The 16,193-nt window shown below is 40.0% G+C and overlaps 1 protein-coding gene across 1 annotated transcript in view; it reads right to left on the reverse strand.

Moving 5' to 3' along the window:
- The window catches only part of cdh11 (cadherin 11, type 2, OB-cadherin (osteoblast)), an 88,882-nt gene that overhangs the window by 14,793 nt on the left and 57,896 nt on the right, over window positions 1-16,193 (reverse strand). Inside the window, exons 3-7 of the mRNA XM_078273317.1 lie at window positions 12,481-12,889; window positions 11,763-11,902; window positions 10,673-10,967; window positions 8,248-8,367; window positions 6,583-6,750 (exon numbers count right to left, since the gene is read on the reverse strand). Coding sequence (XP_078129443.1) covers window positions 6,583-6,750; window positions 8,248-8,367; window positions 10,673-10,967; window positions 11,763-11,902; window positions 12,481-12,628 — 871 coding nt within the window. The 5' untranslated portion in view covers window positions 12,629-12,889. The remainder of the gene's footprint in view (window positions 1-6,582; window positions 6,751-8,247; window positions 8,368-10,672; window positions 10,968-11,762; window positions 11,903-12,480; window positions 12,890-16,193) is intronic.

Below are 16,193 nucleotides of genomic sequence, written 5' to 3' on the forward strand. Positions count from 1 at the left end.
GAGCAGTAGGACCATATGTCTACAGTAGTCTCTCTCCTCTTTTATCTCTCTCTATCATCTCTCATTCACTTTTTCCCCAAACCTTTTTCTCCCTTCATCTCATTTGTCTTCTGTCATTTTATCATCAAATCCTCCTCTCGCCTCTGTCCATCATTCTACTTCTACTTCCCAAATCTGTCATTTCCTCCTTCCTTTCTCCCCTACCATCTTCTCCGGAGCTCCCCATTCCCTCCTTCCTCGCTTCCTCCTCCTACTCTATGATGTAGGAATTGAGCACAGAGTGGACTCTTCACTTTATAGGTTGTACACCATTATCATGTTTATCCTGCTTGTCCAAGCCTCCCGATTTTGTGAATCATGAAATTTGCTTGGTCACGTGGCTTCTGAGCAAATGCGAGTGGGAGAGGAGGGCGATTCACAGGACTTGATCCATCCAGCCCAAATCTCTCATGCCACCACATCCCCTTCAATCCTCACCAAATCCCTCCTCCCAATCTTTCCTCTTCCTCTCTGTTCATGCTTTTTAAACTTCTCTCCATTCTGTTTGACTCTGCTTTGGTAACATCGTTCCCTCCCTCTGCATCTCTATATGCTTCTGTCATCCTTCCAAATCTCTCCATTCATCCTCACCTCTCCTCCCCCTCTCCGCCCTGCTTCTCTCACATGCATTCCTCCTCCTCTCTCTCTTCTGCCTGCCTCTTCTGGCTGAAAGCTCATTTCATCCTTGCCCTCCCTTTGCCTCTCTCTTCTCCTGTCGTTCCATTCTTGCCCGTCCTAAGTAGCTTAACTTCAATGGCTCCTGGCAGCTGAGTTAAACATTGTATGACAGGACACACAGGCAGCCTGGCATACCTGGCTGCGAGCTAAAATGAGACACAGCTCATACAGGAAATGTATATTTGCCATCGAGGACCACAGTGGAAGCAAATATGAGTTTCAAAAAGTAAGTCATGCACATGTAAATCACCCGTACTTTTCTTTTTTTAATTAAAAACGAATGTTCTTTTACATCCGTTACTCTATGAGAAAGCAAGTAGGAGAGTTTGAGAAAGTCAGTAGGCGCTTTCATTACCCCCACATTAATGATTGCACTATTTGTATTCACACAGATGTCCGATCTTGGAAAAAAACAGCTCAAAAACCAGTTTAGATATAAACACCAATAAAGAGCCTCATAAATGTAACTCATGTAATGACCACAATTGACCAAGATCAGTGATTTTAATCTGATAACCAACAATAATGCATTTTTACATTAATTTATTACTACTTATACTGGAGACATGTATGTGTCATATTGGCAATATTGTAGATGTTAGTATTTCAAACTTGGCAGGCAGACTGGCTTTATGAAGAAATTAGTATAGTTTAGGAAAACATATTGCCTCTGTCCAACAATGGGCACCGGTTTTATTTTTTAAAACAAACTGAACAGCTATTTATTTAAGTGACAATTATTAACTAGAGAGTTCTTTACTCATGCACAGAGCTAATGTGTCACTGTGTGTGTGTTGTGTGTGGACTTAAGCTTGATTTATGCTTCTGCGTAAAATCTACGCTAGGGCTTTGACTCCAAACTTCGATGTTCGAATATAATTCGAATATTAAAAAAAAAATTGATATTCGAACGAATAGTAGGCAGCCCTTAATATTCGAATTTCGAACCTGTTATGGGCATTATTTTTTTGTAAATGCTTTTGCTTGTAAACGTTTTCAATTCAGATTCCGAGGCCTTTTCACGCATTTCAAAATGTAACTCTCGCTCGGCCGTAGCGTGGTAGCGTTGCATTTCCTCCCCGACTCATTTCCTGGTCCTCATTCTCCATTAACAACATGAAATCAAGGAGAGGGTTAACTTCTCCTGCCACAGATTTCACCGTTGTCAGAAAGAACAGGGGACACACTTTATTTCTCTCAATATGACTCTAGAGTACTCGCTCTGAAGCTACCGGTAATCACCATCACTCTCTCACTCTAACACACACACACACACACACACACACACACACACACACACACACACACACACACACACACACACACACACACACACACACGGCTCGACGCACACACCAGCGCAAAAGTATTAACATCAGACCACTTACGTAGGCTACGATGAAATATCCAACCTTCCTGTTGAAAGCATACTGTTTGTATTTAATCCAGCGTCTGACTTTTAATAAAACAATTGTTGTGGCAGTGTGTTTTTCTTCTGAAAACATCATTGCACGCCTACTGACTGATACACTTCCCTCTGGTGGACAGAACATATACGAAGTTTGATACCAATATAAGCCTTACTGAAGGCATTTAATGGTCAAAATATTATTAATAAATATTCGAATATATTCAAATATTAATATTAATAAACAAACACACTTTGAATATGATTTTGGGGCAAAAGTCAAAGCCCTAATCTACGCCTTGGCTGCGTACGTGGAGATACAAACCTACACCGGATCCTCCGCCGTAGCCTGATGTGCACTTCTCGAAAAATTAAACTACACTTCGCTCGGCCATGGCTTGGTAGCGTTGCATTTCCCCCGACTCATTTCCGGGTCCTCCTTCTCCATAAACAACATGAAATCAAGGAGAAGGTTAACTTTTCCTGCCACAGATTTCCCACCGTGGTCAGAAAGAACAGGGGAGACACTTTGTTTCTCTCACTATGACTCTAGAGTCGGTACTCGCTCCAAAGCTAAGCACCGTCACTCTCTCACTCGCTCTACCACACACTCCCCCCCCACACACACATGCCGGCCCTGCTATTTTCTTAAAGAGATCGACGCACAGACCAACACAGTATAAACTATAAGTATAAACTTCAGGCCACTTACGTAGAGCCTCCGCAAAACCATAAATCAAGCTTTAAGATCAGCTTCTAGTTTTGCTTTGTGGTACCGATATTAAACTGATTCTTGAAAGAAACCTCTTGTCATTATTTTGATCACAGAAAATATTATTGAGGAGTATACTGTTATTGAAAGTTAAAATTATTTGTATTACTAACTCCATATTGGCGATTTAAACATGATTCAGTTTTAGCTGGCTACTACTTTAATTTCCTCACATGAGAAGATGGTATGTATTGCACTTAAAGGGTCAGACATACTCCAACACAGTTCTACATGTTCTTATGATTTAATATGTGAAAGTCTCTTATAAAAATTAATAAATAATGTCCACTTATTTTAAATGGGTATGAAGATGTGCTATGGTTCAAGAAAAGTTGAGATATTTTTTATTTATTACTATTTTTGTTGGATTAATTATATGTGTCTTCTCAGTTTTAATGTATTTTACACATACTATTGCTTTCTGGCCAAACCTTTATTGGAAATTCCTCCCCCAGGTTTAAAGATGGTTTTAACATCCCGGCTGTGGCACAGAAATACCTTACCGATTGGTTATCATCCTTTCCTTTCATGTCAGGTTTTTTCAGATCTGTAATAACAGTCCTAAAAGACACTGGAGGTAAATATTGTGCAAATACAATCCTGCAGATATCAACCAAAAGATTATCTTTCACAGCTTCAGATGTCCTTTACAATCTGCTTTGTTCTGCATTGCTAATATTTAAACAGGAATGAGAGATAGCTGCTGTGAAGGACTGTGGCTGGCATATATAATCAAAACCATCTCTGTCATGTCAGTCTAATAAAGTCAGAGAGAGTTTAAGAACAATCGCTTATTATTTGCCTTTGTTTTTCTGCTCCTCCTCCTGTCTGTGCTGTAATAGATTTTCAGAGTGGCAAACGGAAGATGCTTGATAATAAGGTGTAAGGGAGAGAATTACACAGAAAGCAGAACTGAAAAGCTGCTGGAACATATGAGAGGGAGCCAAGGGAGTCAAGCTGTGCTGTGTCTTTTTCTGTCTTTTTTTATCTCCTACGTTGTCTTTTCTCTCTCTTCGCATCTGCTTTATTTCTCTTTTTTTCTTCCTCTTGCTTTGCCTCTGTTTTTCTTTCTTGACTTACTTATCTGATTTCCCTTTTTCTGTCTCTCTCCGGCTCCGCTCTCTCTCACTCTGCCCAACTACTAAATAAGTAATCACTGTCCTCGTTCACACCATCTGGGATGCTTCTCTTGCAGGTGTTTGTACTGCTTCCACTTTTTTTTTTAAACAAGGGTACCCACTTCCACAACATATTGCTATTTGATGTGTTGTCCTGTATCACAGATGTAAACTGCCAGTGATGCACAGCTGATGTTTGGAGTAATGCAAAGAGGTACTGAGTAAACACTTCTGACTAATAATGTTTGGTTATAAAACCTGCATTTTGTCCTTTTTCTTATTTTCAAAATGCTTTCTGGAAATTTTGCGTTTCTTCATTATTGTACTAAATAGTGCTGTCTTAATGGAAAGTATTGGATTTGAAAATTTAAATAATATGTCCTTTTGCCAACAAATCCTACTGACAAGGTTATCTACCTACCTTTTAATGGTTTTAGGCCCCAGTTAACTTGGCTTTAACATACACTTAGTGGCCACTAAATACACCTGTCAAATCGATCAGCAATAAATTCCACCTTTACAAAGATAATTATGTTCAGTTTTTGATGGACACTTTCAGAGAGGTATTAACTATGCAGTTGTGTTGAACTAAACTGCATTATTGAGGTGTTTAACCTCCCCACTTACAAACATGAGATTTATTAGAAACACATTTTAACACTAACTTGAACCTCAGTAATAAACATGGAGTTAAGTCAACAGCTCTGTCAGTGTCAATCAAAACTGAATACTATCCTCTTTGTAAAGGTGAGTATGGCTGATCTGTTGAATTGGATTGCATTAGATTATATTATTATTATTAGTTTCAACATTGTGCTATCTACGATTATGTAACAGCTCATAGTACTAAGAAGAAATATGGATATCTCAATATGGACACATTCAAATATACCGTACATACATACTGAAGACAATCTGCTGCAGAAAAATATAAAATTCTCCTTCAAAATGTCCGTTTGTCGTGAACTACAGAATCAGATTTTTGCTTTGCATTGCAAGACACTGGTGCGCAGTCAGCTTGTTGGAATACACAAGAACTGGAGTGATGGTTTTGACAGTTTCTTTCTCTCTTTTACATTCCCTCCTTCATTGCTTCTGCTCGTGTCTCTCTCTTTCCTCGCCTATTCAGCTTCTCCACAGGCTAAATCCAGAGCCCTCGTCTCTTCTTTTCTCCTCCTGTCTTTTCTCCTCCTGTCTTTTCTCCATCCATTCCTGCAGCTACTCTGCTGAATTGCTGCCAGGAGTGGCTCTGCTCACAGCCACGGGAGGGGAGAACGTGGAAGAACAAATGAAAAAACAACAGAGAGCCAGAAAGATACTCTATGACAGGGCGAGGGAGAAGATAGATACAGAAACAGAGAAAGGGGGTGTTGGACTTGACACTGGTTGAAAAAAATACAGTGGTGCAAATCACTGTAGAGGTTTACATTATAAGATAACCAGAAAGATTGAATCTTTGGTGGAACATTAGATGTCTGGGTATAATTGCCATCTATGTACTTGTTATTACCAACATTTCCATAAGATTAATCATATTTGAGAGTAATACCTGCAGAAGGGTTAACCCTGTACAAATTGTGATTTCTTCAAAATCTATTACCAAAAATAAGTATTGAATTTGTATGTCTCTGTCTCTCTCTGTCTCATTTCCTCTTTAAACATTAAATCTACAGCTCTTGACAAATCCAGGCTAAATATTTCACTACTTTTTATTGCTCAGCAAGTCAGTAATTCAACAAATGTCCTTAGGAGAGGTTTAAACGCACGCACGCACGCACGCACGAACACCAGGCACACACACACGCCTGAAGACATTGCAGGGGACCAGTAAAGAACCTTTAATAATTGATTTCTTAAGTTATCTTTTGTGTCTCCTACTGTGATTTCCCTAGCTTCTATATTGCTTACTAGAGACATGCTTTCTGGGTTATACACACCGACATACAGTACACACAGAGTGATGTACATATACACACGTGTAAGTGGACCGACGTAACCCACAGCATGGATGTGCGGTGCAGAAAAGGATAGAAAGCTGCAGTATGGGAGTACAGGCAGACTGTAATGTGGCTGGTGGTGATGCCATACGTAGGAACGTTACATGCAGTCTTATAGTAGATATTATAGATAGATTGAAGTCAGAAATTCAACAAATGTCCTTAGGAGAAGTTTAAACGCACGCATGCACTCACACACGCACGAACACCAGGCACGCACACACGCCTGAAGACATTGCAGGGGACCAGTAAAGAACCTTTAATACTTGATTTCTTAAGTTATCTTTTGTGCCTCCTAATGTGATTTCCCTAGCTTCTATATTGCTTGCTAAAGACATGCTTTCTGGGTTATACACACAGACATACAGTACACACAGAGTGATGTACATGTACACATGTGTAAGTGGACCGACGTAACCCACATGCATGGATGTGCGGTACAGAAAAGGATAGAAAGTTGCAGGATGGGAGTACAGGCAGACTGTAATGTGGCTGGTGGTGATGCCATACGTAGGAACGTTACATGCGGGCTTACGTAGATATTATAGATAGATAGGTGTTTGTACTCACTCTGTGGAAATTTTGGAGGGTTGTCGTTGACGTCTGTGAGGGTGATTTTAACCTCGGTGGTCCCCGACAGCCCACCCATGTGACCACCCATGTCTTTGGCCTGGATGACGACATCATACTCCTGGCGTGCCTCACGGTCCATGTTTGGCAAGGCTGTACGAATTATACCTGAATGGACATATGTTAACATTAAAGGCATGCTCAAATTTCACTTTCTTTATGACTATTGCGTCATTATCAATGTAAATGATGTAATTGTAATGTTAATGTTATTTTAATGACTAAAAAAACCTTTAATGTGATTTACTTTCCTCATTTATTTCATTTTGGAAGAAAACACCATCAGTCATCGTTTATTTACATCAGAACTCTAGTTAAACGTGTAAAGTATTATATTTCTCCATTTCAAGCCCTAGCGATCTTTTCTTTCTGTTTAATTCATCACCGGCTGCTCTCTTTCCATCTCTCTTTCTTTCTCCACGTGTCTAGCTGCAGTGTCTTGTGGCTTTCTACTGTCATATTATGCCAAGTGTGTGTGTGTGCATATATGTGTGTGACAGCATGCAAAGCTGATAATCTCCAAACCAATTAGAAATGTGAGCTATGGATTTGAGCCAGTCAAACACCCAACACTAGTTTGATTAGCCAGATTTACTCTGCCCAAATCTCTCTCCCTCTCTATGTCCTAACCACTCTCTTTCCATGAACTCACTCTCTCTAAACCAATGTGTCTCTCCTTCTCTACCCTAACCTCTCTCTTTCTGTTCTTCTTCACTCTCTCTGACCCAACACAGCTCCGTGTCTGCCTAACGCCCTAACCTCTGTCCTTACATCCAATTTCTTCCTTTAATGCAAACCCAAATATTAGGCCTGGGCTCTTCAGAGACCAGGCTGAATGTCCTCTGGGGATCTCTTTTTACAGCAGTGCCTTCTTTTTCTCACCAATTTCAGTGGGAAGGACGTGCTGTTACGTGATCCCTGCAGCAGCGAGTTCTTAGCTTTTTATATTACGAGTGGTAGGCGGTAAAAAGGTTGCAGAAAGACACAGTCAAGTGTTCAGTTTGATCTTAGCGACTTAGTTTCTACAAGGTGCATGACAGATCCAACCGTTATTGCTTGTTGTCTACAATGTTGGGATACACAATCGTGCCAAAAATCATATTGATTATTTCTTCTAAATAGTTCAATATAATTAATAACAATAATGACTGTAAGACTTGAGTAGATTTGAGGAATACATTTTTTAAATCTTTGAAAAAGCAGGTTTTCAACAATATTTATTGTATTGTTATTGTCCATATCGCCTAGTTGTGTTACTATATAAAGGTGAATCCAAACAGACAGGTTTTTAGGAAAGTGAATAAACAGAGACTCAACTGCAGAGAAACACAATGAAAGTGCTTGGTTGCACCAAACATGACAAGTGTTGAAATGTGCACACTGAGATATGCTGTTAGGATTTGCAGTACTCATTGTGAAGGTCCTGTATAACATAACATAATACTTACCAAAGTGTGGATGTTTAGTGGTACTTGCTGCACATGACTTTATATCATCTATATGCAGGATGCTGTTCAGCGAGCTAGCATGTTTTTTTATGACACTACATTTGGTTGTAGTGTAAATGTCTGGTGACCCAGGGCAGGGTTCTGTTTTCAGCCTCACCTGTCTGAGGCTCCACAGAGAAATACGGTTGTCCTTGCAGTATGCTGTACACCAGCCTGGCACTGTTGCCGTAGGTGGGGTCATCAGCATCTGTAGCTGTCACCTGCATCACTGACGTACCTACAGGACAGACACACAGACATGACAGACAAGTCAGGAGATGACTCTACCTCAGTGATGCGGTTTGAGAATGGTTTGAGAAATAGGCTTGTCACAGAGTACATGTCGTTTCACCTGCCTGCACGGCTGCATGGGGAAAGTGAATGAAAAACACTCCCTTCTCTCAGAAACTGCAGCTGAATTGCTCCTGTGAGGGTGATCTCCACTTTTATTTCTCTACATTTCATCATTTTCGGGTGGAAACATCCACTCGCCAATCTTGGTGATTTTCATGTTTTAAATAAAACAGTTTATTTCTTCCATGCGGTGACAGAGTTCTATAAACGCTGGATTTATGAAACCCTTTCAAAACCCATTTGATAATGTGAAAGATGCATGATTGTCAAGTTACAAAACAAGGTGAAAGCAATTTTTCTTGCTGTAAATCTCTGTTAACTGAACTTGACACAGTTAAGCTGAGCAAAAGTATGAAACTTTGCGTAATTGCTGAAATTTTCCGATTTGACACAACTCATGAAACTAACTCACTAGAAAATGTGAAAGTAACATCAACAGCAGCTTAGACTTGGAGAGAGGCATGTGTTTTACATTTTATTCTAGAGAAGTTAAGACCTTGAAAGATAGAACTTCGTCAGCCTGAAATGCTACACTTTCTTAATTTCTGGCTTCTGCCTTTCACTCAAAACTGGTTAGAACCTCCTCTTGTAACCAGGAGGACAGTCTCGGAAGACCGAGGACCCACTGTACTTTGTCCCCCCTTGTTTTTGGCAACAAAAAAAATACGTTAAAATAATGTAAAACACTAAACCTCAGCATAACAGCAACAACAAGAAGTGTCTACATTTGATGTTTTAAACTTCAGCGGTTACATTACTTCCTGTTAGGTGGCACAAGTTGGACTGGAACTGCAGGTCTAAAACTGATGGTGCTGAGTCTTTGCAACTGGATGATATTGGCTGGGCCCTTTGGTTGCTTCATATCAATAACACAGCATGTTTTTGTTGGTTCTACTACAGTCTTTTTTGCAGTTTCATATATGATGTTTGAATGGTTCCAGTTGCAGCTACGTGAGCACCATTATCCTACTCCATTTTAAATCCATTGGGTATATAACTGTAATCAAGTTTCATTCAACCCTGGTTTCAATGTGGCAGCTACCTTAAGTGTACACGGTAAATTACCAAGAATGATAATTTAAAAGAGACTGACTTTACTCTGTTCTAATTCTGACATCCATGAGGGAACATGGACCTAGTTAGTCAAATTACAGCTTTTCTTTCTGTTCCACTTCTGTGGTTGATGATGATGGCATCGGCGGCCCCTCCCTGCCAGATTTCTGTATTCAGGTTTCAGTTTAAGAAGCGGATGGGAGGGGGAAAAAAAGCCTTAACAGAACTCATTCAGAAGTCCTTTCAGAAGTTCCTTCTTTGAAAGTCCGGTCCATTCAGAGAAGGGATTTTCTGGCTTTCAGAGTTTTGGGCAGCACTGCTGCCAGTGTGGTTCATTTCAGGTCAGCCTCGAGGGGTTGAAGACTCTCCAAGACCACATACTATTTGGAAAGAAAATCTATCAAGATCAGAAGCTCTAAGTAAGGAGACTCTAAGGAGATGACAGGAGCTCTTGCCCATGCCAATCTAGTGCTAAATATTTCCTTGCTTCTGGTTGAGTCTACTTTTTTGCACATATAAGGAAAGAGAGAAGAAAAACAAACAGGCTTTTTAGGAGCTGGATGTGTAAGCTAATGGTACTGTCAGCATCTCTCTGTCACACTTTCTGTGGTCAGATTTCAGTGATAATTAATAATGAATGAAAAAATCTGCTTAGCAGACAAACAACACTTACGATGAACTCTATCGGTAACTTCATTAAGAAACGCCACTCACTATGCAATTGATAGCCTTTCTGTACTATTGAATATCTATCTAAGTCGCTGTTATCAAATCATGTTTGATATTTGGAAATAAAACAATTCTGCTGGTCAGTTTCACATATATACCTTCACTTCAAGACAGAGTAGGCACTGGAGCATTTAAGAAGCATTCAGGTCAAATTTGTATTCTTCCGAATCCTCATTTTACATGTTTAAAATTAGGACTAAAATTTAAACCAAACATCATCCAAAACCCTAACCTTCCACGATGATGTCCTAGTCTTCTACTAGACTACGATTAGCCCATAGTATTAATCCCAAATTAAATTGACCCGATTGCAGTTTTTCATTTCACTTTCTCCTAACCAGCCTTGGGCATTTTCCCTTTTACCAAACCTTAGCCTCCCCTCCTGTCCCCTTACTTCAACTACTCACCAACATTGGACATCTCTGGCACCCTGGCATAGTACGGCCCATGTAGAAACTCAGGAGGATTATCGTTGATGTCCTGAACTTTCACTATGAACTCTGATGGAGGCTCCAGAGGCTTATTAGTGTCTCTGTCCACGGCCTGGGCTGTTAGAGTGTACTGGGCCTGCTCTTCACGGTCCAGGGTTTTTGTAGCGTGGATGTTGCCCGTCTTGTCATCGATAACAAAGATCGTTCCCGCACCTTCACCGGACAGGATATACTTGATGTTGCCAATGCCTGAGTCTACGTCTGAGTGGAGCTGAATTAGGAGGGGATGAGGAGGGCGAGATAAGAGTAAAGAGTCAAACTAGAAGGAAAACAAAGACGAGACATATGCAAAGACTGGATGTGCTTTGTGCTGAAAACATCTGGATTTCAGATGGGGTGGAACTTAAAGAGAAAGAGAGACAGACTGGCGATTACAGAGTGAGACAGCTAGTCTGGTCGACAGGCAGGACTGTAATACATATTGCAGCCATGACAGCAATACATATTGCAGCCATGACATGAGGCGTCTTTCTCAAGTCTACAAATTAAAGGAGCGGAAAGACTAAGGCAGACAGGCTAGTGGATGTGCTGTGGAAGACAGGCAAACTAATAAGTAAGGGATTTAAAACGTTGTCATCCACACAAATTGAAGAATGTTTAACATTCAGTTAAATTCTTGTTCTTCCTTTACAACCCCCAGACTATGAAATATGATGCATTGTAAACATAATTTGTTGTTTGTAATGAAAGCCGCTGCTCGGTTTAAGTGATGTTGTTTTGGAGGAGTACCACCAATCATCCTCACCTTGAATGTGAACATAACCTCTATTTTTTTTATATCTCTCTCTCTCTCTCTCTCTCTCTCCCTTGACAAATGGGAAAAGCACATTTAACTCCTATTGGAGTTAGTCATTTGCCCTCACCCTGCATGCCCCCACCATGATTGTAAATGGAGGGCAGTTTGGCTATTAGTTAAACAGTAATTGTTATTTAGGGATTAATTGTGTTTGACTCAAGAGAAGTTGATTTAAGAAGGCTTTATTAACTCATGCTTTATTATACTCACCCTGCCCACCAGAACTGGGTCAGGCCCAGTGTACTCCTCAATGACAAAGAACTGATTCCAGACCCATCCTCGTTTGGACCTGTGGAGTACTTGCCCCTCCTTCCCTGCCCTCTGTCTGTGTCTATGCAGCGTCAAGTGACCTAAAAGCACAACAACAAACAATCCGTCAATTCATTTCTTTAAACCAATACTATATTTTTCTGTCAACCAATTTAAGTAAAACAAAAAATGTGCACATGCTCACAAATGCATTCAAGATGCACTGAAGACGTGATTAGCATAACCGTCTTGGGAGATGTTTAGAGTAAGAGATCATCTTCTTGCCAAAAATGTGAATGTAGTGCTTTTACAGTTTGTAAATGTAACAGGAAAGAAACATTTAAATTCATTCAAGTAAATATTTGCTTCACAGCTTGGATTTTAACATCTCTGTATGGTAAAAGATGAAAATGAACACATGTCAGAACTCTGAAGTACAAAGCGACTCATGGTCACAAGGGAGAAATCATTGTCAGCTTTAAAATGCACACTTACCATAAAAAGAAGTGGCGTGCTTGACCATTTGTGCTTTGACAGGTAAAAGATGAATTGCATTTCAGAATACGTTACAGTTACAATTTAAGGCTGTGAGTGTGATCCAGTCGGCTGTAGAACAACTCCAAGTACGAGACATACCTTCAAGCCAAATGATAAGGAAACATTGTTGCTTTTGTCATACCTGGATGTCTGTGTCTGTGGCCCTTTTGATCCAAAGAAGCATATCCTTTCCGGGTTCCTAATGCAACGCTACAGAGTGCAGAAACTCCCACCAACACCAGGAAGGCCCTCAGTGGCCCAAGGCCGTTCCGCTTCGTCAGTATCGCCATCTTGCCCAACCTAGGCAAACCGTGCACTTCACTCCGCCCCCTACTTTCTGGTTCCTCTCAGTGGAGCTCCGCTCCCACTGAGATGATATCCTGTTTTTGCTAACAAAATGTTGTTGATGAACTTCCTAGTTCATTAGCTGAGAAGGGGCCTGTTGGTGCGGATACTCATCACCCACTTCCACGTTACTGCCTTTCTTCTCGTTCTTCTCGTTCTCCTTTTCTCACAATGGGTTAACTCCCTCTCTCCTCTGATCACAGAGCCTAGAAGAGAGCAGAGGAAAAAATAATGAAAATGCTGCTTCAAAAACAAAACAATTGAGCAAATCTGTTTGCCGTGCAAACAGATTAATCTTTGTAAAAGTGTTGAATTTAACACTGACCACAAAAACAACATAAACAGTGTAGTGATCATTCATTCCTGTCTGTTATAGAGGCAGGGTAATGTTAATTGACTCCAGTTGGAGATCTGACTTCTTAAATAGTTGTTGTGTTGATTAGGACATTGTACTAATTACCAAGACAATGCTGTTTTGTAAACTCATTAGCTTTAATTCAATTAGACACAGACTGATTCAGTGTGGGAGGTAAAGCTCATGTGCAACACCAGGTCGCCGTTTCGCTCTATTTACAGCCCGTTCAAATGCAACAAAAGTAATATAACGCAAACGCAGGAATGTATAAAAGTCATTCAAGGCAGATATTGTATCATGACTCTCCCTCAAACCCTTTTATATGTGGTTCATTTTGATCTGTTAAGAGGAGACACAGATATTTCATTTGTACAAAATCCAATTAGTCCATCAACAGTTCTGACCTCTGAAGCAAGAAACTGAAAACTTGTTAATTACAAGAAACTGTAGCTAAATGTCAATACAATACCTTAAAGGGTAACCTCGTTTTTTTTTCCCCGTTTTCGTGTGTTAGTGACTGATGAGAGTCTGGTGGGTTTAGCGATCTTGGTGCTGTTTCCAGTTAAACAAAAAGGATTTAGTATTTAACAAAAAGGTCTATCTTTAAAGGGATTTTTTTTTTACTTTTCCATAATGTTGTCAGACATTTAACAATCTGAGCCTATCCGTGGCATAAACAGCACTTTGAGTGGACAGAATTGTCAATGCACATTTGCCCTATAGGATTACATTGCAGCCCGGTTTGCGGCTGACAGTTAGTGTTCTATACTGGACCATTTTCAAAGATTTTTGTTTACATTAGTCACTCTGACACCGATGCATGGGGAAACTAGGTTCAGGTTGAAAAAAAAGAATAAATTACCCTTTAATTGTAATTTTAAAGAAAAATCCTGGCTGATGAGCAGATTGATAAATACATGTGATGGGAACATTGAAGGAATTAATCAAATTACTCCATGATCCACTGAATGGAGGACAAAGGGCTTCTAGCATCCATGCTGCACTTCTAACACGGCATGCTTAGTTCCTTATCTTAGCTTTTAGTACCAACAAGTAGCAGTCTACTTGTCAGTCCCTTTCAAAACCAGCCTATACGTGTTTTTACAAATCTGCTACCTTCATGAGTATGGTTAAGTTTGGGTGTTTAGATGACTAACACTACTTGGTTGAGATGAGTGAAAGTGTGTGGTCTTGGTAAAAAGAAACCAATGTTAGATGTTGGTAAGAGATGGGAACTTTATGCAGCAGTATAACAATGTCACGCTACTTCCACCTTTGCAATGAACAACAAATGCTGTCACTTTTCACTTGTTTTTCTGGCCTTATAGTAATGAACCTCCATTATGACACCTGACATGGTTGAACGGAGATTTGGGACACAGCTGTACGTCCTCTACGTTATATTCCACATTGACCCGTAGTGTCTCTCACTGAAGAGCCAGGCATCCGAATAATGCAAATACAGCCACAGTAGACTTCAAAATAATTGCTCTAATGCTGCCAGTATTCCAAAATCATTCAACACATGCAAGAAGCAAACACTGTCAGTCAGTAATTGAATGCACAAATCCCTTGACAACAGCAACAAATTAGTTTTTCTAGCTGTAGCTGTGTGATTCTCTGGGATTCTTCTTTTTCTTTTCATTCTGATGATTTTCTTCTGTCTTAACCTATACTTTGCCATATGAATAAAGGTTGTGAACGCTAATGTGTGTTTAATATTCCATAGCTCAGTAGATGTTCAAAATACCCTCAGGACTCATTGTGGCTCCTGTTGACCACATGACCAGCCAACCAGGAAGTGTTGACAGTCAATCCCATACCGGCTCATCATCTAGCTAATTATCCTTGAGTCTTCTGATTGATGTGCACATTTGTTTCTGATCTGTATGTGTGTTTGTTCTTGTCTATCATTTGTCTGCATAATCCCTAAACGCTGTTTCATCTTTGCCACAGCAAGTTATCTGCTTGATGTGACATATGTGAGACTAAACCCAAAATACCTTAAAGGATTGTAGAGAAATCGGAGACTAATGCTAAAGCAGAAAAGACCAGACGAAAAGAAGAGAAGATGCAACTATGTGAGGTTAATTTAGCCTTTTCTGTCCATTTTACTCAAAGCCACGTAGTCTTAAAAGTAACCTAAAACCAAAACGGAAACACTACTTGTGTAAAGAGCTGCTTTTATCTGTTGAAAAAATGTAGAGTTGGCTGACAATTTACAACAAGAAAACAAAAGCAACATCTCAGGAATATCTATTCTTGGAAGTTGTCAATTGCAGGTGAAACCATTTGTGAATTTCTTCACCATGTCAAACAAGTCTTAAAAACAACACCACCAAAACAATTATGTACCCTGGTGTGCACTTGTTGTGCAAGTAGCTGACATCTGCTATGCAGAATCTGGTAACACGCTCTCAAACTGTCATTTATGTGTCAAATTAAGTGTCAGCTTTAATTAACAAGCAAAAATAAAGCAAGTCCAAAATAAATTGCTTTTGCCATTATCCTGAAACCCTGCTACTGGGTTATCTGTTATTTGCCTCAAAAACTGTCAAGTCAAACACATGAAAAACAACAATAAAACAGATAGGTAGCAGAGTGACGGCTCACAAATACTCTTTGACTGTGAGTATGATAATGTGTGACTTGTTTGACGCTGCTGTCGAATTAAAATAAAGCAATTGATAGAAAATTACTTCCTCACACAAGATGGGGAATCAAGAACACCACTTAAATATCCTAACCATTCAGTTCCTTTCATATACGTTAAACACATTGGGTCCTATTTTACCGATCTAAGCGCACGGCGTGAAGCGCCTGGCACAGATGTGTTTAGGGTGTGTACGAATCCACTTTTGCTAGTTTAACGGCGGAAAAAAGGGTCCGTGTGCCGGGCGCATGGTTCAAGAGGGTTGCACTTGCTCTTAATTAATCATCGGTGTGCTTTGGGCATAACATGCAATAAACCAGAGTGTCATCTCCCATTCCCTTTAAAAGCCAGGCGTGTTTGTACCTTGGCGCATTGCTATTATGATGGCGGATTTGCACCGTAATATTTTTATTTTTAATCTTTTGCATGTTTGTGTGCTGCTGCTTGTGTGTGTGTGTGTGTGTGTATGTAACAAGCATAGTGTGCGCGCGCTGTGCATGAG

The sequence above is a fragment of the Sander vitreus genome, chromosome 17 (genome assembly GCF_031162955.1).
Source record: "Sander vitreus isolate 19-12246 chromosome 17, sanVit1, whole genome shotgun sequence".
In the NCBI taxonomy this organism is placed as follows: domain Eukaryota; kingdom Metazoa; phylum Chordata; class Actinopteri; order Perciformes; family Percidae; genus Sander; species Sander vitreus.